The 24,383-nt window shown below is 41.0% G+C and overlaps 2 protein-coding genes across 2 annotated transcripts in view; both read right to left on the reverse strand.

Annotated features, from left to right (window-relative positions):
- fam20cl (family with sequence similarity 20 member C, like) overlaps positions 1-24,383 on the reverse strand; it is a 34,749-nt gene that overhangs the window by 1,361 nt on the left and 9,005 nt on the right. The window lies entirely within an intron of this gene.
- On the reverse strand, positions 35-23,421 carry dnhd1 (dynein heavy chain domain 1). Its single transcript, XM_085409284.1, is given in 42 exon segments — positions 35-506; positions 604-1,214; positions 1,457-1,606; positions 1,683-1,774; positions 1,895-2,111; positions 2,608-2,682; positions 2,787-2,961; positions 3,040-4,032; positions 4,412-4,590; positions 4,786-4,962; positions 5,045-5,143; positions 6,197-6,620; positions 6,723-7,142; positions 7,349-7,540; positions 7,728-7,856; positions 8,155-8,257; positions 8,594-8,780; positions 8,877-8,985; positions 9,149-9,254; positions 9,549-10,941; positions 11,047-11,329; positions 11,425-11,584; positions 11,716-15,005; positions 15,102-15,199; positions 15,318-15,443; positions 15,570-15,777; positions 15,922-16,013; positions 16,103-16,301; positions 16,942-17,069; positions 17,187-17,463; positions 17,595-17,720; positions 18,344-18,501; positions 18,747-18,990; positions 19,085-19,293; positions 19,440-19,545; positions 21,101-21,244; positions 21,506-21,757; positions 21,855-22,011; positions 22,092-22,202; positions 22,308-22,511; positions 22,618-22,815; positions 23,019-23,421. Coding segments are annotated over 42 exon segments (13,401 nt in total). The 5' UTR covers positions 23,390-23,421; the 3' UTR covers positions 35-77.

The following is a 24,383-nucleotide window of genomic DNA, read 5'->3' on the forward strand; positions in this document are numbered from 1 at the left end:
CCTCATGACATACTGTATACTACAATCTTTGCATCATTTCATTTAACAATCACAGCAGATAAGGCAGCTGAGTACAGTCAGAGTCTACTCACTAGTCTCACCCTTCTCAAACTACACAGAAGAGGATCTAGATTGGTATGAAGGGGGACTTTTGTGATAATGTTAACATCAGCCAGTCCTGAGCTTCCACTCTCCAACCCTTCGTCCAGATAGAGTGGGCAGTGGTAGATTGGTACCTGAGGGGTAGTTAAGGAAACGACGGCTGCACAGTGAACATTCCTGTTATCCATTAAATATGAACTTTTGCAGGGGGCTGTATCATGGGAACTGTTTGTGCTCCTGACTTGAGCTTTAACACAAAGAAGTGGTACTGAGCAAGACTGAGGAGAGACAGTGTCCTGTAGGACTTGCAGTTGTGTATCCCATGATGCCCCTTTAAGTTCCAGGCCACACAAATACACAGAATCCAGAGGAAGTGAGATGGGGTATGTGCTGTAAGACAGAACCTGTGTGGACAAGAACATCAGAGCTTATTATCCTTACTAACATGTTTAGTGGTAAGGAAATAAGTGTTTACTATAATTTTTAATTTGAATGCTTTACCTGGAACTGTAGAATTATATCAGTGATATATTTACGATATACTTGAGCAGCCTCTCTCATCATTGCCACCAGCAGGCCTCTGGCGTTTTTAAAAGCAGATAGTCGATAAGCACCAGGTGGATCTGAAGCATCATGGTGCCACAGATATGCACTGAGCAACTCTGCCCTCCTCTCCAAGCCAGACAAGTCAGTGAGCTTGAGGAGGGACGCGAAGGTCAGCGAATACTGAACAGGCTGCTGCAGCTGTGAGAGGAGCAAGGATACCGAGTCAATGAGATCATCCCACTCAGCTTGGAGGAAGTCACGCACAGGACCACGAGGAAGAGCTCCTGCACTTTCATTCTTGCTTGTGAGGTAGCGCTTCAGACCCTCCAGTCTGACTCTGGCATCACTGAACGCTGGCAGCGTAGCAAGCTGCTTTTCTTTGGTGCTAAAACGCCTTACTGATCGAAGGGGAGTTTGCGAGGTCCGCAGTAACATGGTCATGTTGTAGCTGGTGATCTTGATTATCTCAGTCGTTATGTCAGCATTAAAGCCCAGCACCACGGGCTCGCTGATGTTTGCTGATTCCCAAAGACCCTGCTCCACGACCTGCAGCTGTCCAGACAAATCTGAGGGCATAAAACATCCCAAATCTATTTTACAGAGAGCAGCCAACAGAAAAGCATTCTCACACACACACACGCACACAAACACACAAAAACACACACACACACCAGCTCTAAGTCTGGAATTCAGTCTCATTTTGGTGCAGTATTGATGCACCAGTGTTCTGAGAGCTTTAAAGAAAAAATTGAACCATTTCTCGTCAACAGTGAATGTTAGTTAAATTGGTAGAAAAATGTCCAGTTACCAGAGTGACCAGAACTTCTGACAAGTTTCGAAAGGATGTGCGGTCCGCTGTTCAAGTGACGTGAAGCTGTAGTGAAGCAGGTCTTGGCAATGTCCTCCAACACCTCCAAATCTGCAGAGTCTGTCACATGGCCACCATACACTAGACTGACTACGAATGGAAAGCAAAAGTTAATTAATCGAACAGTAACTGAATTAGGGTGTTTTATATTTTCATATTGCTTCACCTGCTAAATATTGCAAAACCTTAGTCTTGTCATGGCACAGATGGGCAACATGAATATATGCATCCACTAAAGCATGAAGGTCCTCCTGACTCCTTCAAAAAAACAAGAAGAAAATGTATACATTTATTTAGATTATAAATCTTTAAACATCATACAACAACCTCTACCTCTTCATCATAAACAATTTATACAATGCATATTTACTTCCTTACCAGTGATAGATTCTTCCCTGGCCTAAATACTTGTAGGTCTGTCGCTGCACCAAGACAGAGTGAAAGATAGCGCAGCGGAGGAGTGACTTGTTGTCAGCCATGATACCCAACTGTGGCTGACTGATGGATGCCACCTGTCGCAAAGAACAGCTCAGCTCCTCCTTCAGATCCCAGGAAGAGTCACAGACCAGATGCAGAGCACACATTCGCACTGACGCTGTTTAAAAATAAAGACAGTCATTTCAATCATTATGATTATTACAACAAGAGCAAAACTGGAGTAGCTGTTTTTCTGAAAGCACATTTATAACACACATTTCCAGCACACCAGCCAATATTACTCACACGAGCATAGGAGAAACAAAATGTGTAAGTGCCCCACTGCTGACCTACATAAAGCACTCTGTCACTAAAAACAAACCATGACATGGTCTGTGCAAAAGCTTCACTTTAGGAATCTTTCACATATACCTGTGAAAAATAGCTCTCCTTACACTGTAAAAGGTTGGAAGTGTACTAAAGTACAGAGTTACATGTTAATCTTCAAGCTGAATGGACCAACAGTGATGCTACTTTCAACAGTTGTTCGCTGTCATGACAAAAGTATGCTTCAGTACAACAAGATCTTCATTTCATAAATTAGGGTCACATTTAGAGTAAAATAGAACAGATGGAAATAAATATTTGAAAAAGCAGCAACATAATAGATCTACCTGGTATGAGGTGTGATGTGTTTTCTTGAGTTATAAACCACAATCGGAAGCTGGGGTGAATCAGACAAGGCTTCTCTGTTTAATAGGATGAGGCACATAAGTAGGCGGAAGAATCCACAAACATAAAGACTGGACAAGTTCTATAAATACATTTAAACTGATTTTGATTTACCCCCTACCTTTGACTGAGGAGATTAAATGACTGAGTTTAGCCACTACGTCATCATCCAGTTGTTCGAACAGATGACTGTTGTTAAACACCAACCAGTGGCCGTCATTAGCAGCTTTGTCCAGCATTGAAAGGAAGAGATTTCTGTCACAGAGAGCCCAAAAGGAAAGGACTTTCACCTGAATCTAAAGCATAGGAAGAAATGCATCAAGCACTGTATTACAGGAGTAACTCTATAATGGCAGAAAAAACTGTGCTGTCACCTCTTTTTTTCCTGGTACACATTTGGCCAACTGGTTTATTAAACAAAGAGGCTCAATGCTTATCTGCATATCTCTATTTGGATTGGGCAATGTAAGAATGATGGGCTCCTTATGTTTGACCAAATATAGTGAGCATGCCTCTGGGTTCCCAACGAGAGGGGCTTCAGTCTCTGTTTTCTTTTGAGGCAGGCAGAGTTGACAGGCATTTATGGCATCTGCTAGTCCCTCCAGACAGTTGGGGATCATGGTCTTCCAGAGGAGAGCCCGCTGCAGCAAAGAGAGATGGCAGTGAGAACGACAGGGAACGGGCCCTAACACTGTAGAGGAAGGAAAGTGAAGGTACTCCTGCCATTGCTTCGGGGAAGCACAGAGTGAGGCAATTAGGCCTCTGAATGAAGGAATCTTTTCCAAGCGAAGTAGCTCTGAGTGGATAAGTGGGGAAATCCAGCTGGGAAGATCAGCGATGGAGGATGGTGAATCAGTCCCAGGATGCTGTGTGTCTCCAAGGCCTATGAGGAAGGCCAACCTCTCACCCTCAGAGCACAGCTGGTTGTGCTGGAGCAGGGCTAAAGACACAAGCAGCTTCAGAACAGCAGCATGGGTCTTGAAAAGACAAGGCCTGTATTGTACCAGCACTTTGACTACCATCGTGTTTATCAACTCTTGTATTATGCTCCCTGGAACTTTCCCTATTATCCTGTCCTCCCCAGTGAAAGCTTCTTGCATCACAGTCATGAAGCCATGTAGGGAGAAATAATAGGCAGGGGAAAGACTGGACACAGCCTGCAGGGTCTGGTAGAGAGCGGCACCCAGCCTCACGAAGTGGCGAGGCACTGCCAGCAGGGACTCATGGTGCTCCAGCTGCTCCCTCAGCTGCTTCATCTCATCCTGCAGCTTCTTCGTCACTTCTTGACAAACTTTTACACGGGGAAGAAAATCCGGGTCTTGCAGCAGGACAGTGTTAGACTGCAGGATGTAACCCATTAGAGCGTCCTAAGATGAGAATCAGAAATAACTATTAAAATTTAACATAAAACTTTTAGGTAAGACTTAAAGCTGACACTGCAGTTTGACTGAAAAAAAATACAACCAACCCTAAAAAATTCAGGACACAACTGGTACAAAGTACAATACCATTGATAAAATGGACAATAAAAGTCAGGTCAAAATATTCTGCATGAATGTGTTCAGCTTATAACATGAACATGACATGATATAAAATGCCCAATTTTCAGAAGAACTACAGCATAAGCAAGCTCCTTATATGACCATGATGGATTGGGTTTTAAACTACTTTACATTCAGTGCTGTTTTGTTTAACACAAGGTAAGTCACTTGACATCAGTATGATGCAAAAGGCTGGTCTAGTCACCTCCTCTGTGGCCAGTTTCTCCCGCAGCTCCTGTTTGTAATTCTGGAATTGCAAGTGTTGAATCAGCAGCTCTTTACACTCAGCCTGCAGCAGCTGTGTCAGCATCAGCTCTGGGATGTCTTCTGAGCTCAGAGAAAGGTCAACCACACGTACCTGAGCCAAGATAGATGGATGGATCCCTACAGCACAAGAACAAGACAACTACTAACTAAACGTTTTCCAGAGAATTTCCAGAAGAGGATCTAGTTTACCTAGTCTCTACATTAACATTTGGTGTTAACCAAGACAAATGTCATTTATTTTACTTGCTCTACAAATAAAATCAGGAATGAAATCTGGTGTAAAGTTAAATTGTCGCCACTAATCAAACTAACCACTGTTAAGTAGTCTAATCGGCAGACATGTGCTGAGGAAGAGGCAAAACTCAGGATGGACCATCTGAATAGGTTGATTTAATCCTGGAAAGTAACATCCAGCAGGACGTGACAACTTGGCCAGGAACTGAAGATTGGGGATTGCACGCTCCACATGAGTAACCAGTACTCTCAAACCTACAAAACAAAAGATTAAAAATGATTATTATGGTGAAAAAAAACAGACTATCAACCTTTACTTGTATTTTTCTTATGTCACCTCTCTCAGCAGCCTGGTCCAGCTTGTGCACCAGTTCCACGTCATCTCCACAAATTACCATCCCAAAATCTATTTCTTCCTCAAGTTTTGTGTTCTTTCCTGTTGAGTAGATATTTATCATACACTGGTCCAATACAATTCAGTCTTACATGGAGTTGTGTGATTTAAAAATCATAAAAACGGTCTTTGTATAGAAATAAAAAGGGTAACAAGCATGCAGTGGATAAAAAAAATCAGCCACAGCAATCAAACCACTAACAGGTGAAGTGAGTAACTTTGCTTATCTTGTGTCACCTATGAAGGGTGCATATTAGGCAGAAAGTAAACAGTCAATTCTTAAAACTGATGTGTCAGAAGTATAAAAACATGCATGTGTTACATTGTAACAAACAAACTGTGATGGCTAGATAAAAGTCTCCAGAAAAGCAAGTCTTGTGGGATGTTCACTCTACACACAACTTCCTGTTTGCTATTTCATATCAATGTATCCATGTTGATCCTTGTAGACAAGCATCTACACTAAACATGATTGTTGGAACTAAACAATAGAACATGAGCAGAAGGGCTGGTCTGATGAATACCATTTACCATCTGGGGATGAGATGGCAGCATATTGAAATAAAAGAAGGTAGCAGGCCAGTAGAGTCTCTGCCTTCTCTGTGCAGTGCTGGAAGAGCTGATATTGCATTCATGCAGATACTACTTTTGCACATTCTACCTACATAAACACTGTTTACACCATGTACACCCTTTCATGGCGACAGTCTTTCCTATTGCCTCTTTCAGCGTACACATACAAAATGCTACACTTCAACAACTTCAACTTTGATGAATGTCCCAAAAGTGTTCAAGGTCTTGACTCATCCAATCTGATCAAACATCTGTGGGATTTGTTAGAACAGCAAGTACAATTCATGGAGGTCATATCTCACACGTTACACAATCTAATGGTCTTCTGCAAAGAAGCTAACGGATAATAGCACAGCACAACTTCAGAGGTTTTGTGGTGTTCATGCCTACATGAATCAGTCCTGTTTTAACTGACAAAGGGGAACCTACAAAATAATAGTTGGTTTTAATGGTTTCATGTTGTGGTTGGTCCAAGTAAATGCTACATGTGTAATTAATCATTTTGAAAATGTAGGCACATACCTGGGATGAGACTATTTGGAAAATTCATCTCCAGATGTTGCTGGCTGTCTACTAGTAGAGGCCAATGCTGGATGTAGGTACTTCTGTATCCACACAGCAACAGCTTAACCATCAGCCTGGCAGAGAGAGTGTCTTCAGTTTGCCACTCATTCATCCCTAATGCCTGACCCAAAGGCAACTGCAATCTCTCAGTTACAGGGATGGGAAAACCAGGAGATAAGGAACCAGGTACAGTGTCTAACTGTGTAAACAGAGAGGTTCTGGGGTCGTTGGGGTTTATGTCGATGCTTCCTGTCTGGCACAGAGTCTGCCACTTGCGCAGCAGTTCTGTGCGTGTATCAGGTCCAAAAGGGCCTAAATACGAGACGGTTGCAGCCAAGAGGAGGGCGTCTCCTGGCACGTTTTGATTACGTACCTCTGTATCCTGGGCAGAAAACAGAGAAAAAATAATTTTCAATAAAGAAACATTCAAAAGTAAGTATGTTATGTGATATGTTAAAAGTGATGCACAATGTTTGCGAATTACCTGAGCAACAGCCCTCCAAACTTTGCCATATGTCTCACTCTGCCCAGCACATGCAGAAGCTTCTTGCTCTGCACTTTCAGCTTTGTGTAGCAGCATCAGTTGTTCCATTAGGTCATTTTGAACACACTGCAGATGAAGCTCAGTGGCCTCCAGTGAGCTGTATACCTCCTGCTTGCGCTGCTCGGCTCGATTCAACCGACTTCTCGTCTCTGCAGCCTGAACCTCCAACTGCTGCTTTAGGAACACTCGCTGCTGAACACAGCAGTACTCATACACAGCCTGGACCCATCGACAGAGGGATTCGCAGGCCTTACTGACCTCTCGCACAGCCTCAGGCACAAACTGGGGACTGTGAACTATCTGCCCAAGCTGTTGCAGCTGTTCATTTGTCAGGTTGTAGCGGTCAAAATATTCCAGTTCCTGCACAAGGAGACGTTAGTAAGACAGTAAGTTTAAAGCCTCAAAGCTACATTGACAAAGAAACTGGAACATAACTACACAAACTGATAAATGATGGCACAACTTCAGATTTATCTTTACCCTACTTATGACATGCTATTTAATTCACTGACCACTGCAATCAATGAAATCTGTAACAAATTTGCTGCAAGACATTTTTTTCCCACCTGGAAAAAGTCTGCTTGGGAAAGAAGTTGTTTAGCACTTTCCCAACCCGGTGGATGACTAAACAGCAAACAAATAGCATCCATGACTTGCACAACTCCCACAGGTGGGTCTCTGTAGTGGCGCACCTCCTCCACATCCGATGGATCCAAACACTTAAGAATCTGAAGGCCTGACAAGAATGCAGGTTTTATCTGGGGGGAAAAATTACATGTGAACCTAAAGCTCATTTTTGTGTAACAGTACTATTAAATGTTCCCAGTTTTTTCTGTCAAACTACCTCGAATGAATAAAAAGGTATTTTATAATGGGCGAAGAAATGCTTTCAGTTATTTCAAGGATTTAGAGCTACTTATTGTAACAAAAAGAAAACAAGTTGACCTGTTTTTGAGCCTGATTAATCTGCTCTTCCAGGTAACACAGTTGCTGGTCCTCTGCAGCGCACTTCTCACAGGCTTCCTCAAACAGTTTCTTATGATCTTCTACTGCTTGAAGGAGCTCTTTCTCACGCTACAGGACAGAGAGGATGGAAGCGTGGCGTGTATGTAGTTAAACAAATCATTTTTTGCTGCAGACGTGCTATAAACCGAATGCTGCTTATTTAAACTGAAATATTAGCTGAGGCTACTTTAGCATAACGTGTTCTTTAAAACTACATTTTTCCCTGATGTGTAGTATGTTCTACATAAGCATTTGAAGTGTGATGAACACACATATCTTTTAAATAACTTTTCAATGTGAATAACCTTGTGTAGTAGACAGGCAGACCAACAACTAAAACAGTACATGCTAAAGTTCTCCACTTTACCTGGTCTGTTTCAGAAACCATCTTCTGCACACTTATTAAGTGCTCTTTACGCTGCATGGATATGTTGTTCACTGCATCCAAACGAGACACAGCAGCAGCGATTCTAAAAAAAAAAAATATATATATATATATATATATATATATATAAATATTATTGTGGACAAACATGGTCATTTCTGTTTAAAACATAATAGGATGTTAGCCTGCTGGTTTTGGTTACTGTGATTAATGTAGCTGTGTGACATTTTGTAGAGGATGTAGTCTGTGGTACAGTTGTGCTATAAAGTTGTGCTTTTTGTACCAACTATAATTTGGCTTTAACAGGAAAAAAGGTGCTCACAGAAATATTTTCACAAATGTGTTGTTATATGTGCAGCAGGATATCAAACAATGGAGATAAAGGAAGGAAAAGAGGGAAACCTCCTGGTCTCAGAGGTACCTGTTGGCTTTGTCCTGGCACTGCTTGTGCAGGAGGCTGCAGAGGTAACCAAAGTGGGCAATGAATTCCATATAAGTCTGAGGACTGAAAGGCTGATTTCTTAGAAGGACAGAAGCATACTGGAATGCAGACCGATGGATCCCTGCCATAGCCACAGACAGGCTGGCCTCTGAGCTTCCTCGAACCACTTAATAAAAAGAAAAGGACAAAGGTAATGTCTCGCTACAGTCGAGAGAAAAACAAAAAACAAGGGGTTTAGATTAATCCTGATGTTGTGTCTCACAAGGGCTTGTTTTGAGGCACTGAACAGCAACTTCCACCAAAGACTGGTTAGACCACGGCTGGTACACCTCAACACAACAGCTGTGCCTGAGGGCCTTGGCCATTTGTCCCTGTACAACAAATAATGTGCAAATTAAATTAGGAATAAACCCTGCGCCAATTTGTAAAGTTGTTAGCTCTTTTGGCCACACTGCAGACTTTCAAAAGTAGTTTAGTATTTGAGTTGTTTTTTTGGTATGAAATAAATGCATAGGTTTCAATAAAAATACTTACAACCCAGCTTTGTGCTTCATTTTTGGAAGGTATGTCAGTGCTTTCTGACATGCTGTATGGCATTAGCAGGAATATGTGGATATTTCTGTGGACTTGACTCAAACGCCTTTGTTAAAAAAGAAAAACAGTACATCTGGTTTAAATGTTTTCACACATTGGCTTTAAAACTGACTGCAAAATATTTTTTCCAATATATCCCTTCTTAAAAATGTTTTTTCCAAATCTACAGTATAACTGAATGTTACATAAACATATACCATCACTTTACATACTGTATTTAAGTACGTTTAAATTGACACTGACTATACCAAACGTATTTAGGTCTGTTTTGGGAGAGTTATGTGGTGATAATCTATCTCTCAACATGATGAGCATTAGATCAGCTACTTTTTCCTCTTACTTCTCAAACATCCAGTTGTCCATAAGATATCTTCGTGAGTATTTTGCTGCAGTCATTCTGGAAACAAGGTCCCTCAGCTCTTCGTCGGTGAAGAGTGCCGGACAGGCACCGTGAGCCATCAATACCAGTAATTCTTCTCTGACAGACTGGCTGATTTCCTCATGGACCAGTATGATGACACTGATTCCATCCGACCTAGTCTTATTCCCAGCTTCTTTCAGGATTTCATGAAGATTATTTTGATTACCAGCATGTATCTCCAATAACTCATAGCCTGTAAGGTGGGCAGCTAAACAGACAGTGGTTTTGCGGCCTGTGCCCCTATCTGAGCCAATCAGCACTCCATGACCTCGAGGTAGCAGCAAAGCCCTGATAATGTGTAACAACTGACTCACCCTCTGTCTGTGTAAAATGTATTTGGTTGTGATGCTGCAGTCAGGTCCTTCACCTTCTTCTTTTCCGTCCGTAAGTACACACAGCTTTTGCACTAGCGTATCAAGGTCTTGCTCCTGATAAGAAGGGCTAAATTTAAAATATTGTTTTATCGACTTCAGGGCCTCAGAGAGATCAGGACCAAATGCAAGTTGTGCCATCGTGTCTTCCAAATACTGAAGAATCTGTGGTTGCTGAAAGATGTTTTCAGGCTTAGTTAATGCGCTGTGCAATTGGCTTTGCTGGTTTAGATCTTTAGGCAGATCTACAGGGTCTGTATTTTCACCTGCTGGCTGACTGTCCCCATCGATTTCATTAGCCAGTTTCATTCCATAGTGTGTTGCTGCTGTCTTGGCTATGAGTGACACAACAGTTTTCCTATCATCCTCTGAGCACAACCTGTCACTGAAAGTACGCATGCACTCGTGCATCCACACCTGTACTATGTTGAGAACCGATGCTGGAGGAAAGCCTGGTTGTGAAACCTCCTTGTTCTCCTTGTTTGAGATTACAGACCTCCATAGGTACATCCCCTGAAACACCTTCTGAAGATCACGATGGGAAAATATGAAATGAGGCCTCTGCACAGAGGGCTGAAATCTGTCACTTACTGCATGATACAGCTCATTAGTAGCAGTGACGATGGAAGATGACATATCCTTACCAATGTGCCTATTAAGTGGCATTTCACTGAGCCAGATTTTTAGCCAGGGAGAATAGATAGACATTAAAATGTCTGGGGATACGCCATCAAGCACAAAGATAGAAAACAGGCGTGAGAGCCGTGGGGATATAACACCGCTGTGGGAATGATCCAATCCGGATATACAGCATGCAGCCAGGTAGCTGATAGTTCCCGACTGTAACAACTCGGAGCTGTAGGTGTCAAATGTTAGAATCTCTCCTTTTGAAATACTCTGTCTTAGTGTCTCTAGAGCCATTGCAGACGTTCCAAAGACGTCTATGAACAAAAATGACAGGCATAATGACAACATAAAGATTCACACTGTACTAAATCTGGTTCAAACTGAATCACATAAATTCTGTTATAAATTTTGTTACTCACCACAGGGGGCTTCATGTAAATCATCAACAAACAAAAACAAGCGTGGCTGGTTTGCCATGAAGCCAGTAGTCTCTTTACAGTTCTTCTGGCATCTGATGCTTTTCAGTATAGTGTGCAAGTCTCTGGAGCTCAGAAGTGGACTGGCTGGTAGGTTAATGTGTGGCTTGTCAAAAGTCAGCACAGTTTGGCACAGTGTGGTTTTTCCAGAGCCAGGCTCTCCAGAAACCAAAACTGGCTGCTTTGCCTCCAACATGAGGTTCAGGAGATATGTGTATTTCCTGTACTATGAAAAACATTTGAGACACCTGTTAATATTCAGAAGCAGCGACAAATACTGTATGTATTCTAAGTATAGTAGGTGCAATGTTAAGTACAAACCATTGGAATGACAGAGCCTGTCGACAGCGTATTCGTGGGGCACATCTTAGTGTCGATACTAAAGAAGTGTTCATACACACTGACTTCATCAGGGACCACAATTTTGTATCTGCAAGTTAGGAGCACTTGGCGGGCTAATAAATCAAACTGTGGCCAGTGGCTAAATAAAAACAGAAATATATGAAGAACACTGGTTACAGAGAGAAATATCGACAGGCGGTAGTAGAACTCAGTATGTGTAAATATATAATGTGTGACCAAGTAAAAAAGTTTAATAAAAAAAAATCTTACCGAGAATGAAGGCGACCACCAAATCCCCAGATATAAGCCAAGAGAAAAATGTTTCTGCTGAGCTGCTCCTGCTTACTTTGGGCACCTGTGGCTGCTGGAGGCATATCTGGTAGAGGGGAAGGACATGACGTTTTTGTAAGGGTAACATAATTATGCCATGCTTACGGGGTTTTACATTTGTTACAAGTTATTTTACCTGTTGTGTCGATATGTGCCACTGACTCAGGTTTTTCTACTTCCTTTCCAAAATGTTGTAGGAGGGCATGCAGGATCCTGACAAATGACATGACTTCTTGCAGTCCGTGTGTGGGGGCTTTGCAAGATTTTCTTTCAGTGTGGATTGCAGAGGTTAAACTCCTTTGCCCAAGCAAATGAAGGGTGCTAGAGAAAAGATCTTCAGCCAAGTGATTCCACATTTTCACAATTCTGTGATCTAGTTTGTATTTAAAGGAGAGAGCATCTATTTCACTCTTCCACACAGACTTCCACAGATCATCTCCCGTGACATAAACAAGGCTGCAGCGGGTCACTGCAGAGGGGCTTGCATTGCATAGGTCAGTGACTTCCATAAGCAGCTTTAGTTTTGACTGAGACAACAATGTCTCACCTGACGACAGACCCAGAAAGGCATCCTGAGAACTGCACAGTGTGGTTAGGTAATCTAACCAGCCGGGCTGCCCCACAGGCTCCCCATCCATTACCAGCCACTTCACTACTACTGTCTCACCAGTTTTCTTCTCATTGTTACAGAGTTTAAAGCTTGCATGCTCACGCCTTCCTGCATCTCGCAGCACCTTTGCCAGAGCTCCATCTATCCATCCTCTCTTTTCACACAAGCAGCCAAATATCTCATCATGGGACATAGCGTTAGGAAATAAGACTAAAGTTTCAACAAAGCTCCAGTTTGAAAGAGATATCTTTTGATCTGCCTGGGGAGAGCCTGCATCAATCGTATTGTCCTTGTCAAAAACCAACTCCACTGTCTTAGTAGCCAGGCTATTCAGTGCTCCAGTCAGAGCAGTGTAACAGGTGCTCTTTCCGCTCCCGGGGGGCCCTATAAGCAAAACTGCCTGAGACAATTTCATGGTCTGGTAGAGTGTAAGAGCATTGCAAATGATGTCTGTGTCACAACAGAAGTGTTTTTGTTGTATTTCTTCTCTAAGTGCATCTTCAAGTTGGTTCTTTTCAGCTTCTTCAATAAATTGTTGGACAAGCGGAAACTGGCATGCTATAGGAAAAACGTCTTTGAAAAGCATGTAGAACTGTGAGGTGGCCTTCTTCTCGGGCAGCAGTACAGAAAGAATGGCTCTGACAATCGCTTCCTCTTCCATTAAACTTTGTACAACCATCAAATAACAACGGTGTGACTTTGGAGGCTTTTCAGTTTTCCTTCCGTCCTCCTCAAAAGGTTTGATAGGCTCATTTTGTGACGACATAAGATCAGTGTCGAGTGAATCTTTGGACTTTGAATTTTCTCGATCCCTTACAACCTGCTGCAAATGTCTTTCAGAAGCTGAGATGATCTTTTGCAGGATAACAAGAAAGCAGCTGTCATTGTCAGAGAAAAGATCAGGTAGACAATGGGACTCTTGAGCCAGGCTAATGAGGGACACCAGACGTTGACTTAACGACATGGCGTCTGAAAAACCAATGGAAGTTAGCATTACTTCTGCAATTATTCTGTAATCTGGACGTGTTAATGCGACAGATCTTGTAGCAAATCGCAGACTTTCAGGAACTCTAGATATATTTTCTTTTGATGAGATGGCAACACATCCATAGCTGAGACTGGCAGAAATGTGTTTTCCTGCAAGTGTCATGTGACATTCTGACTCAGCAGCATTTGTGAATCCCGCGACTCCATCTGAAATTTTCATCTCTGTCTCACAATTTAGCCTCTCCTTTTTATCTCTTCTTAACATGTTGAAGGACTGGTGTATGTCAACTAGATGCTGTCCTAGTATCGACAGATCACTGTGTGTTAGCAAGTCCACAGAGTTCAACACAAGCCATGCCCCTGCCTGAAGCGCCCCAACCAACATCCGCTGAATAACACGAGGCATCATGCTTGGATAACACTGTTTTAGGACAACCTGTCGCCCCAGCGCTTTTCCTAACTGGATCACAGTATTTTTCTTTCCAGACATGGAAGGGCCACCCACAGAACAACATCTGTAGGTTGTCAGAGCAATAAGAATCCCTAGTATTGCCCGGTCTGTGCAAGGTGTATGCACCATCTCCCACTCTCCTGGGCCAGAGTATTCAAAGCTGTACTGGACTTGATGGCCCAAAATATCCACAAAACATGCTGGATCATTATAATCCTCTGAGTTAATATAATATTTCATACAACTCAGCCATTCAAAAGATGACTCCCGCGCACACGGAACATCCATGAGTCGATGTAGTTGCTCTGCATGATTCATTGTAAGCTGCAGTAAAGCTCGCAGACACATCATTGTGTACTTGGAAACTTGAGTTCCAGTTTTAGATCCTGTGACTCCGTCTCTTATATAATGGCTAAGGTCTTTCAGCTTTGCGGCGATATGTGCCTTTATGGTGCTGAACTTCACTGAGCTCGATTCTTGGAAAGCTTGTAGAGCAACACTGCACCACATTGCCTTCTCCACCACCAGAAGGCACTCAAGAGGATATTCAGAAAGCAGGCCCAGCACAGCTACCGCACTGGGGAGCTGGTTGTCTCTAGCATTTGTGTCACTTGCTAAATTTTGACTGGATGGTTCGAGCTGTTTTCTCACAACAGCACACTGTGTCAGAAGCTGTACCATGGTCAACTTTAATTTTTTGTCAAAGTTACAAAACCACTTCAAAGCGTCTGCATTTGGTTCTAAAGGAGACTGAAAGGCAACGTGTTCTTGGAAGCTGCCAAAAATACCCAGCACCTTCATCTGCCTTTGGCACTCAGATATAGAATCACCATCTCTTTGTATTTCACAGTCAACTTCAAGCAAATGAACCCCTTTAAAGCTTTTTTGAACAAAGGGTTGAAATTCAAAAGGTGTTGGGTCCAAAGAGAGTATCTGCATCACTTCCCCTTCACTCAAAAACCAGAATCTGGGACACTCTTCACAGAGGTCATCAAGAAGATCTGACATTTGTTTTGAAATGACTTCCATTGCAGACAAACCATTAAGAAGAACCTGGCAAAGGCTATCACCACGAAATCTGTCATTTGTTTCAGTGGAAACTAAGTTCAACACACGGGGTTCGTTTGATATAGAGGCCATCATTTCCTCGAATGTCTCATCAACTGGTTGAAAATGCTTCAGCTATAAAAAAAAGATTAAAAAAAAGATTAAAAAAAAACATCATTAATCAAACACACTGACTTCACATTCATGACAGTTTAAGGCACAAGAACCTACCAGGTCCATTCTTTGAGTACGGAAAAATGTCCCACCAAGCACGTTGGTTAAGAAGGCCCACATTTGCTGATATCTTTCAAGTAAAGCAAGCAGCTTCTCTACAAATATTTGAAGGGAAAATAATTCTTACAAGTCTGTTTGAACTTTTTATGGACATTAAGATAAATTCTCTCTTAGTCTTTCAATTTTTAAAGATAAAATTAGTTGCCGCTTTACCAAGTTCTTGTAGTGTTTGAATCCAGTCCTCCAGCGGCAGCCTGAACTCAACACTGTATGGGGACTTTAACATTGTGGACAGCATCATCAAACTGGTCTCAATCTCAGCAAAGTGTACTCCCAGATCTGTGTGAGGAAACACAAAGCAAATGTAAGCAACATGTAAGCTGAATATACCAAATACACATTTCCTCCAAGCAGAGCAGCTAGAAGGTAATTCAAAAATAATGCTTGCAGTGACTTGAGCCTCACCTATAGTAAATCTAGGATCACTGGGGTGTTTCCTGTCAGTTAGCACATTGAGAAGGGCGCCTTCTGTGGTCTTCCCAGTGTGTTTGCACCGTGTTTCCACGCAAAGGGGAGCAAATACATCCAACTGAAAGAGTTTGCCTTCCCATCTGTGACAAAGCTTTTGGAAAGTTTGCTTCATGTCACACTCCCTTTGTGCACATCTGCAAATCTGACAAAATAAAAACACAGCGTCTTATGTCAGATTCGTATTGCGTGTTTTCAAAAGCAACTATTTCAGCAGACTGTTTGCCTGTTATTTCCCTTTAGCAGAACTGCCAAAGCTGCTCTAGTTAAAACCTCTCTCGTGTTCTACCTTGTCAATCAGATTCTGATGACTTTCAAGTTGTTGAGACATGAGATCAGCAACAGTCACATTCTTCTCTGATTTATATTTTAGGCCCAGGTCTGCACAAGAGAACATATATTTCAGTTCTATTACATTTACTGTGATTTTAGAAGTATGGAAGTGCTATAGCATAGGCACACTCTCTGACCTTCTAAAATGGCTCTCCAGTGTTTTCCTTTCAGTGTGGGGCTCTGTAGCTTGGCCAGGACTAAAAGCTGATGGCTTATGTTTTCCAGAGATCCTAAAATCTCCTGCAGCACTGCATCACTGGCAGGTATGGTGGTTGTTAAATATTGAGCCTGCTCCTTCCACTCTGTAATTTTATCCTGGGCTTCAGAGACCACAACCTGACAGAAAAATGCATGTGTTATTTGTCTGTTGGCAATATTTATACCTCAGGGTTTGCTAGAATAACAAAACATTATTTATACATCTATACAGTTTAAATATCAGTAGATATAATTTATATAAGTACAATGCTTTATTTAATGACCTATTATAAAAATAGAAAAACATGTCTTTTAGAAATGTGGCACCACACTGGAATTTTTTAATTAATTAAGAAATTAATCAAGCATAAAATTCAACCACTAATTCTTCTGTTCAGGAATGCTAGCAAATAAGCGTAATTTGGCGTCTTGATCAAAAATAATAATTTGATTTACTATTTTTTACAGTTTTTTTGTAAAACAGCAGATTAAAAAATTCACATATAACATTAATTCTATTTTAGCAGTAAAAGTATCATTTTGATTAATGGGCTTGCACATACTGGTGGATTAACCAGTACAGAAGCATCAAAAATGATTTTAACCATTATGTACATTTAGCATAGCCTTACATGACTGTATCATGGGGTAACCTGTGATTGACATACCCCGTTGCAATTTTTTTGTACAAAGAAATAAATATGTCATCTCATTAACATGAGAGGCGGTTCTTGACTCTGAATATGTTTAACAGAGAAAAGGGTTGATTTCATGTTACCTCACTAAAAACCATTGGCTTCCATTCTTCCAGCCATGTAGTATAGACTGCTATCAGTTCCCACAAGTCTTTGCGGGCTATGACCTTCTGAACATCTGTGGTCAATACGGTGAGATCTATTGTATGTTCTAATAGGAAGCAGAATAGAGAGAATAAACATGCTATTTGTAAGCACCTGTTTGTTTAATCTTCACCAAACCAAACCTTTCAATCCTTCAAATATTCAAAATACAGCATCATCTCACCTCCCATCTGTTGACTGCTCCTACTAAGCAGGTCCAGCTTTGCACTGAGAGTGTTTACATGCATGCACATGTAGTTCAGTTTGGACATCATCTCTTTGGCATTTTGGCAAGGATCAAGGAAGGGTCCAGATGTAGAGTCAGAGACGATATTTTTAAGGTCACAGAACAGAAATGAGAACATCATGTCCACTGCTTTAGCCATTGAAGGATGATGGCGGCAAACAAGGTCGTCTGCTTCCTTCAACAGGGGAATAAAGCAATTCCACAAGTTCAGCATCTAAATATAAAACACAAACAGAAGCACGAGGCGTTACCTGAGCACACTCACATCCCATGTAAAGCCATGATACGCTTAATATTGTGGTTATTTATAGCGTATTTGCCATTTCTTTGCATTTGCTTTCAGACCTTTTCTTCCACAGTCAGCTCCGCCTCTGTCATATTCCTATAGTTCATGCAAATCGTGTTTTGAAGAGACTGAATGTACTCCAAATATTTCTGTTTGTCAGGCAAGACCTTCACAAATTCCCTCACCTGTCAAAGGAAAAAATTTGATTTATAATTTTGCTTAGATTGCTTAGAATTTAACTACAGACAGACAGACAGACAGACAGACAGACAGACAGACAGACAGACAGACAGACAGACAGACAGACAGACAGACAGACAGATAGATAGATAGATAGATAGATAGATAGATAGATAGATAGATAGATAGATAGATAGATAGATAGATAGATAGATAGATAGATAGATAGATAGATAGATAGATAGATAGTCTTCACTACTCGATCGATCGATCGATCGATCGATCTAGGGTTCTTCACTACTGTGTCTTCAAACAACAGCATGTACATCTTAATGCAGTAAGCATCACCTGGATAAAGGAATCTAAATTCAGAACACATTTACCCTTACAAAGCAGTCTTTGATGTAAATAATTTAGCTGAAGTCAAGAGACAAGACAAGAGGTGCCTCCAGAGGATGTGAATGTTCTGACCACCCTCCTTCTTTGGGTACACCACAAAAAAGTAGCCTAAAGTCTTTACCAAGGACTTTTTTTTCTCCTCACTTAAAAGACTATCTATCTGTTTTTCCTATATTTTATCACATTCTACACTTTTTTGCAAATAAGTAATTTTAAAAAGTTTCTGTACCCTAAGAGCATATTTTGAGAAGTCACGCAAGTCTTGAGGTGCTGTCTTGAGTTCAGCAGTAGCTCCCTCCAAATATGATATGAGGCTCTCTGACTCCTTCCTTATCTGCTCAACTAGTTGCTCTTGCACTTCCTCTTCGATGAACCTCAGCCGTTGCCCTGGAGAAACACAGGGAGAGATGAGGAGGGCATTTATTATGAAGAACAAAGTGTAAGTAATGAATTTATCTACCAAGGGCCAGGACATTAAAGCACTTCACGATTTTAAAAAGTCACTGAACAATTAGTTCCTCCTTCTTGAAGCTATGCTGAATTGACCAAAGAAAGGTCCTTGTATATGAAAGTATTTGAATCTTCAAGCTATACTCAAGATACAATTTCCATTTCATTCGATAAAGACATACCTAGAGCTTCCTTTGTGTGGGTGCAGTGGATGACGAACAGCTGATTGGAGGAAGAAAATGACGAGTCAGCTGCACTGATTCTTTCAGCCCAGTTGCGCACCTTCCTAATGTTCTCCTCGTACACTGACGCAAGCCGACCCCTCATGGATTCCAATGAGGCTCGACTCCACTGACAAGTAAACAAATGGATCTGTACCATCCATGCGTAGCTCTCATACAGCTGTTGGATCTCTAGTTCGGCTTCCTGTCCAGAGAAAAACAAAACACCTGTATAAATCTGATTGTTTGATTAATGCATTTAATACGGCTATTACTGGACTTGAAACTGACAGTCTTGCCTGCATGATCTCAGACTGCTCCTTCTCAACTTCTTTTGTGATGTCATTGATGCTGATGTGCCACTCTAGCTGGCTTTTGGAGAGAGGAGAGTAGCAGCCATGCACCATGTTGCCTTGCACCACTGGAAAAGCAACTTTAGGCAGTGTCTGCCAGCAAGCTGACATGTCTCTCAGAATCTGACTAGTGTTCCCATCAGTGTTTTTGTCCACTGGGAATGAAAAAAAGAAAAAAAAAATCTGTGACACATTTAGACCAGGCCCAGGCACACTTTCACATCAGTACTGAGGGTTTACATCAGAAGGAGCTCATATAAAGGAAACAGGAGCCGTAACACTCCAATACAAAAGGTCATACCTGTATTTACAGAAGGGTTAATACAGCTGAAGTCATGGTCTAAATCCTGAGCAGAGATTAGCACATCTTTGCTGACCTCTAGGAAAAACCCGCAGTCATCACATTTCTACAAGTAATGAAAGCTGATGTGAGACAAACTCATGGCTGCTGTTTGACTAAACATAAAGAAAACACTGATGTGATTATACTATGCATAATTGTTTGATGTGAAGTAAATACAAGCAGACAGTCTCAAAGGCCAAATTTAAATCAGGCTTATTCACAGAACATAGAGTGAGAGAAACAATTATTTGACCCCCTGCTGACATTGAAGTTTGCTTATTCACAAAGAAATGAACAGTATGTAATTTTTATGGTAGTTTTATTTTAATGGAGAGAGACAGAATATCAACCTCAAAAAAATCCAGAAAAAAACAAATTCTATAAATGTTAAAATAATCTGTATGTTATTGAGCTAAATAACTATTTTCTGCCTTAAAACGCAGCCCTCATGGCACAAAGATTACAACCAATCAATCAAAGCACACCACTTACATTCCTGTCATGGTCCTGCAGTCCTCCTGTGCTGGCTCATTCATTTCGTCTTGCTCGTCTCTGCAATTTCTATCTCTCCTTTCTCTGTGTGTGAGTGCATGTGTGTGTCTGTGTGAATGACTAACCACACCTTGTGTTTCAGTGGCAAGATTCTCCCCTGCTGCCTGCCCTCCAGGTCAGCGCAACTGAGTTGATTAATTCCCATGTTGGTAATCGTCTGATCAGTATTGATCAGCAGCCTTCATTTGTCGCCTGATCATTAGACTGGAAACAGAGAAGTTGGCTCACCTGCTCGTTCTTCTCTGCGTAATTTCAGAGTGAGTTACTGCGAGAGACAGAATTCCTGTGGAGAAATATTCTGCGGAGCTTAGGAATCAGTAACTGGAAATCCTTCTGTTGTCACATTCTGTTGTTGTCTCACTTTAATTCCACCGAGTCTGCATCTTGAATCTAATCAGTCCATTAGTTATGACAAATCCAACTGCATAGAACGGATTGGGCTATGCAATGTAAGATCTTGATTGAGAACCTCTTTTCTGCAGTCAAAACACTGAAGATGGGTCATTTCAACATAACAATGACTCGAAAACATACCACCAAGGCAACACTGAAGTGGCTAGCAAAAAGTACATTAAGATGATGGAGGGGCCTTGCCAGTCTCCAGACCCAATTTTGTAGAAAATCTGTTGGAGGAACTGAATATTTGAGTTACCAAGCAGGTTTAAAAACCTAGAGGATTTAAAGAGTTTCTAAAATGAGGATAGGGCCAAAAGCCCTCCTGGTGACCAAGTAGAAGAAACGTGTTATCGTTGTTCTTCTTCACCAAGTACTAAGTTGCGTTTTAAGTGAGGATCGAATGTTTATTTTATTCAGTGACATGCAAATCAATTTATAACTTTTCTGTAATGTTTTTTGTCTGTAATGTTTTTTGATTTTGTATTAATATTCTGTCTCTCTCCATTAAAATGAAACAACCATAAAAATTAGAAACTGTTCATTTCTTTGGAAGTGACCAAACTTACAAATTCAGCAGAGCATCCAATAATTATTTCCCCTCTGTACATGATGATTGTCCTGCAGAAATGAAACTGCTCCTGTGTTTGCATCTGCTGAAACGTGTAAATTACCTGAATAATAGAGTCACCTACAGTGAGAAGTGCTTGGCTCACTGCTTCTTTGAACAGATGTATTGGGGGCTCCACTGTCAGCTGATTATCAGCACTGAAACGCAGCTCGGTGTGGAAGAGAGAGCGCTTTGGCAGTTCCTTGCTCTAACGAATGACAATATACATAAAGTTAATTTCATTAAATATAACTTCATTGTCATTTTACTTCATCTAACACATCATCTATTACTTCATGCAGCAGTGGTGCTCCACAGTTATTGTAGGTTTATATCAGTAATTCTTCTGGTTATTGTTTGAGAACAGTAAACAATAAAAATACTGGGTGAAAGAGAAAAATAAAGACTTGTACAGCTAAAATCAACATTTTTTCCAACCACAAACAGTTAATAAGAGTTCATTTTCAACCTTTAAAAGATCGAGAAATGAAATAGCATCTTCTAGTATGACTGTCACGAGACTCTGCACAATCATCTGATGCACAAGAGCTGCAAAATTTCCCAATTTCTTCAAGGTGCTTTCAGACTGGGCCAACTCTTTCTTCAGCTTGCGCTGATGAGCCATGAGCAAATGTATGGGTTGTTGGAAGCTCTTTGGATCGTTAGCAAGTTTTAAGTGTAGCTGCAGCTCCTGGTGTTTCTTATAGCTGTCTTCTTTCACCTGAGGATATTAAATTGTCTTTAGAGATCATTTGATTAAAAAAAAGGCTTTGTTGTCTCTTATGATGAAACCATAAAAGTTGACTGTGGTGTAGTACCATATTTAGGGTGAGAGTGTGATACTGTGATAACTTCTCCAATATCTGCAGACACTCCTGATTCTTGCTTATCAGTATGTTCTTGAATTCCGTCAATGTGTGGCATTCACAGACATCCAGAGGCATCCAGTGTGTCTCTTTTAGTTCTTCAATTACTCTGTCAAAGATATTTTATTGTTGAAAATCTGAACCTGTCTCAAAGTTGAAAACTTTAGACTGTTGCTGGCTTTAACTCACCCTTTTAATAGATGCAGGGCATTCCTGAACTGAGGTACAGCTATGAGCAGCATGTCCTCCAGATTCTTTCTCCGGCGCTGAAAAATTCTCTTGCGCGTGTTTTGATGCCACCTGGGGAAAAAAACATACAATTCAAAGGAAACAATAAATGTAAAGAAAAAAGGAAATAGTTTATACACTGAGTTATGCAAAAGGTATAACATTAACATTTATTACCAGAAAAAAGCTTTCTGCAGTCTAAAGTCCCTGAAAAATGCAATTTTCTGCAAATCTGTCCACAGCACATACTGTCTATACCACTCTGCCAGACTGACAGTTCCACCAATACCCGTCTGGGTAACATGCAGGACAGTTTTAGAGGTGAAGACATAGTGCTCAGGACCAGCTTCACTGGGATGGACAACTCGCAGGTCATAGGGTCTAAAAACAAAGAGGACATGCGTCAGTGGATTTATGGTTTGACAAGGGAAGATTTACCAAACCATGAAACTCAACTCAAGTGTTAAATAATCTTTCTCATCTTTACCTGTAAGCATCCCCATCTACTGTTTTGAGGTAATAAATCTCATATTCTCCCAGGTCTCTTTTCTGAACCAAAATTTGAACAACTTCTGCACCAGTGAGGGGAGATATACTTGGTTTGGTAGCCCTCCCATGTTTCAAGGTTGCTATCTTTTTATACTTGCAAGTTTTGGCTGTTTTTGATTCACCTTTTTCCTGAATACTGAAAAAATGAAACACAAGAAATTCATTTAGGAGTTTCTCTCATTTACAGGGAGTGTGACAACAATTTTATTTGTTGATGCTATAAATTATAACTATCTTTAACATAAATGCTATCTGGAATGACACTTACACCCAACAAATACTGCATTGAAAAGTATCACAAAAGCCAAAGTCAAATTATCTGTAAGTATTATTATGTACCTCTCTGTTGTCGACTGAGTAATTCTAACAGGGATTTCTGTCCCTAGTGTTGAAGCCATTAATTGAGGTCCTTCTTTCCATTTTTTGTTGCCTATGGCTATCCCAGGTCCTACTTTAGCAATAATATGAGGCAAGTCTGCCAATGACAAATGTCCATCAGAGTGGACATTTTTGAGGAGAGAGGAACAACTGAACAGGGGCTTGGCTGCAGAAGCTGATAAGACATGAAACGGCTCCGGGCACAGAGGTGGTAAAGTCACTTTAGGAGAGTGAGTCTTTTTCTTCGCCTTGTGACCAGGCCTAGCAACATCTTTACCACGGCTCTGAGACGATCCATCACGGGATCTTTCCTGTGAGGCGGCATCAAACATGCTGATCTCCAGGGAATACCATCAGCAGCTCTTGTGTGACTTACTCTGGAATTTCTGAGGAGAGGGACAAATAGGTAAATTTAGCCTGAATCACAAACTATACTGGCACAATATATAAACCCTGCATTTTTAACTAAGCTTTAAAACTGTAGACAGATGTACTGCATATGAAATTGTATGCCGATTGTAAGCAGCAAACACAATTTAAGGTAGTGAATAGCTTTAAAGTACTACTACTTATACTTCTTTCTAGTTAAACCAGTTCCACGTTCACACAGATGTTCATTCAAAGCTTTTCATTGAATAAATAAAAAAGAATGCTGCACACAATAGCAGGGGAATGATTGAGACGACACTACAATACGTTTAAAAAGTCGGACTTTCTAATAAAATTGAGGAAGTCTCTCAAATTTAAATCGAGTAAAATTACTGTCTAGTGCAAGTACATCCAACACAAACAAACACAAACAAAGAGACGCTTGGCTACAGTATATATTTCGCTGCCTTAGTCAGATCGTGCAGTTGAAAATGACATTTTATCCTTTTAAATAAGCATAAGGAGACGAGCCTCAAATAAGCTAGCAAGTTGCTAAACTTGTTATAAAAAGTTAACACATACTTTAGTAGTCCTTACCCAAGTTTAACGGACTTACAGTGAAGCTCAGCGTTTACACAACTAGAAAGCAGCGGGCGTTAGCTCCGAAGCTCAAAAAACGACTTTTAATAAACCAAATATTAAACTAAGAACTAACAAATACTTCGGCGAGTCTTACCTGTGAAGTTGTTACTACGAAGGCTCGTTGCCACGGTAACGTCCAGACGCTTACGCCGGTCTGCAGAGTTAGTGGGTCTGATTGAGAAAGTCAAGCACGCCGAGTTTAAAGTGTTCGTGGTGACCTTTAACCTCGCTGCTTTTCGGAATAATAACGTAGCAGCACGAAACAAAGTCAGACATTTTTTGGATGTTTTTAGGTGGCAGAGCGCTTATTAAGTG

This window comes from Rhamphochromis longiceps, linkage group LG6 (assembly GCF_057381845.1).
Source record: "Rhamphochromis longiceps isolate RC_006_pf linkage group LG6, R_longiceps_female_GT1.1, whole genome shotgun sequence".
Taxonomy (NCBI): domain Eukaryota; kingdom Metazoa; phylum Chordata; class Actinopteri; order Cichliformes; family Cichlidae; genus Rhamphochromis; species Rhamphochromis longiceps.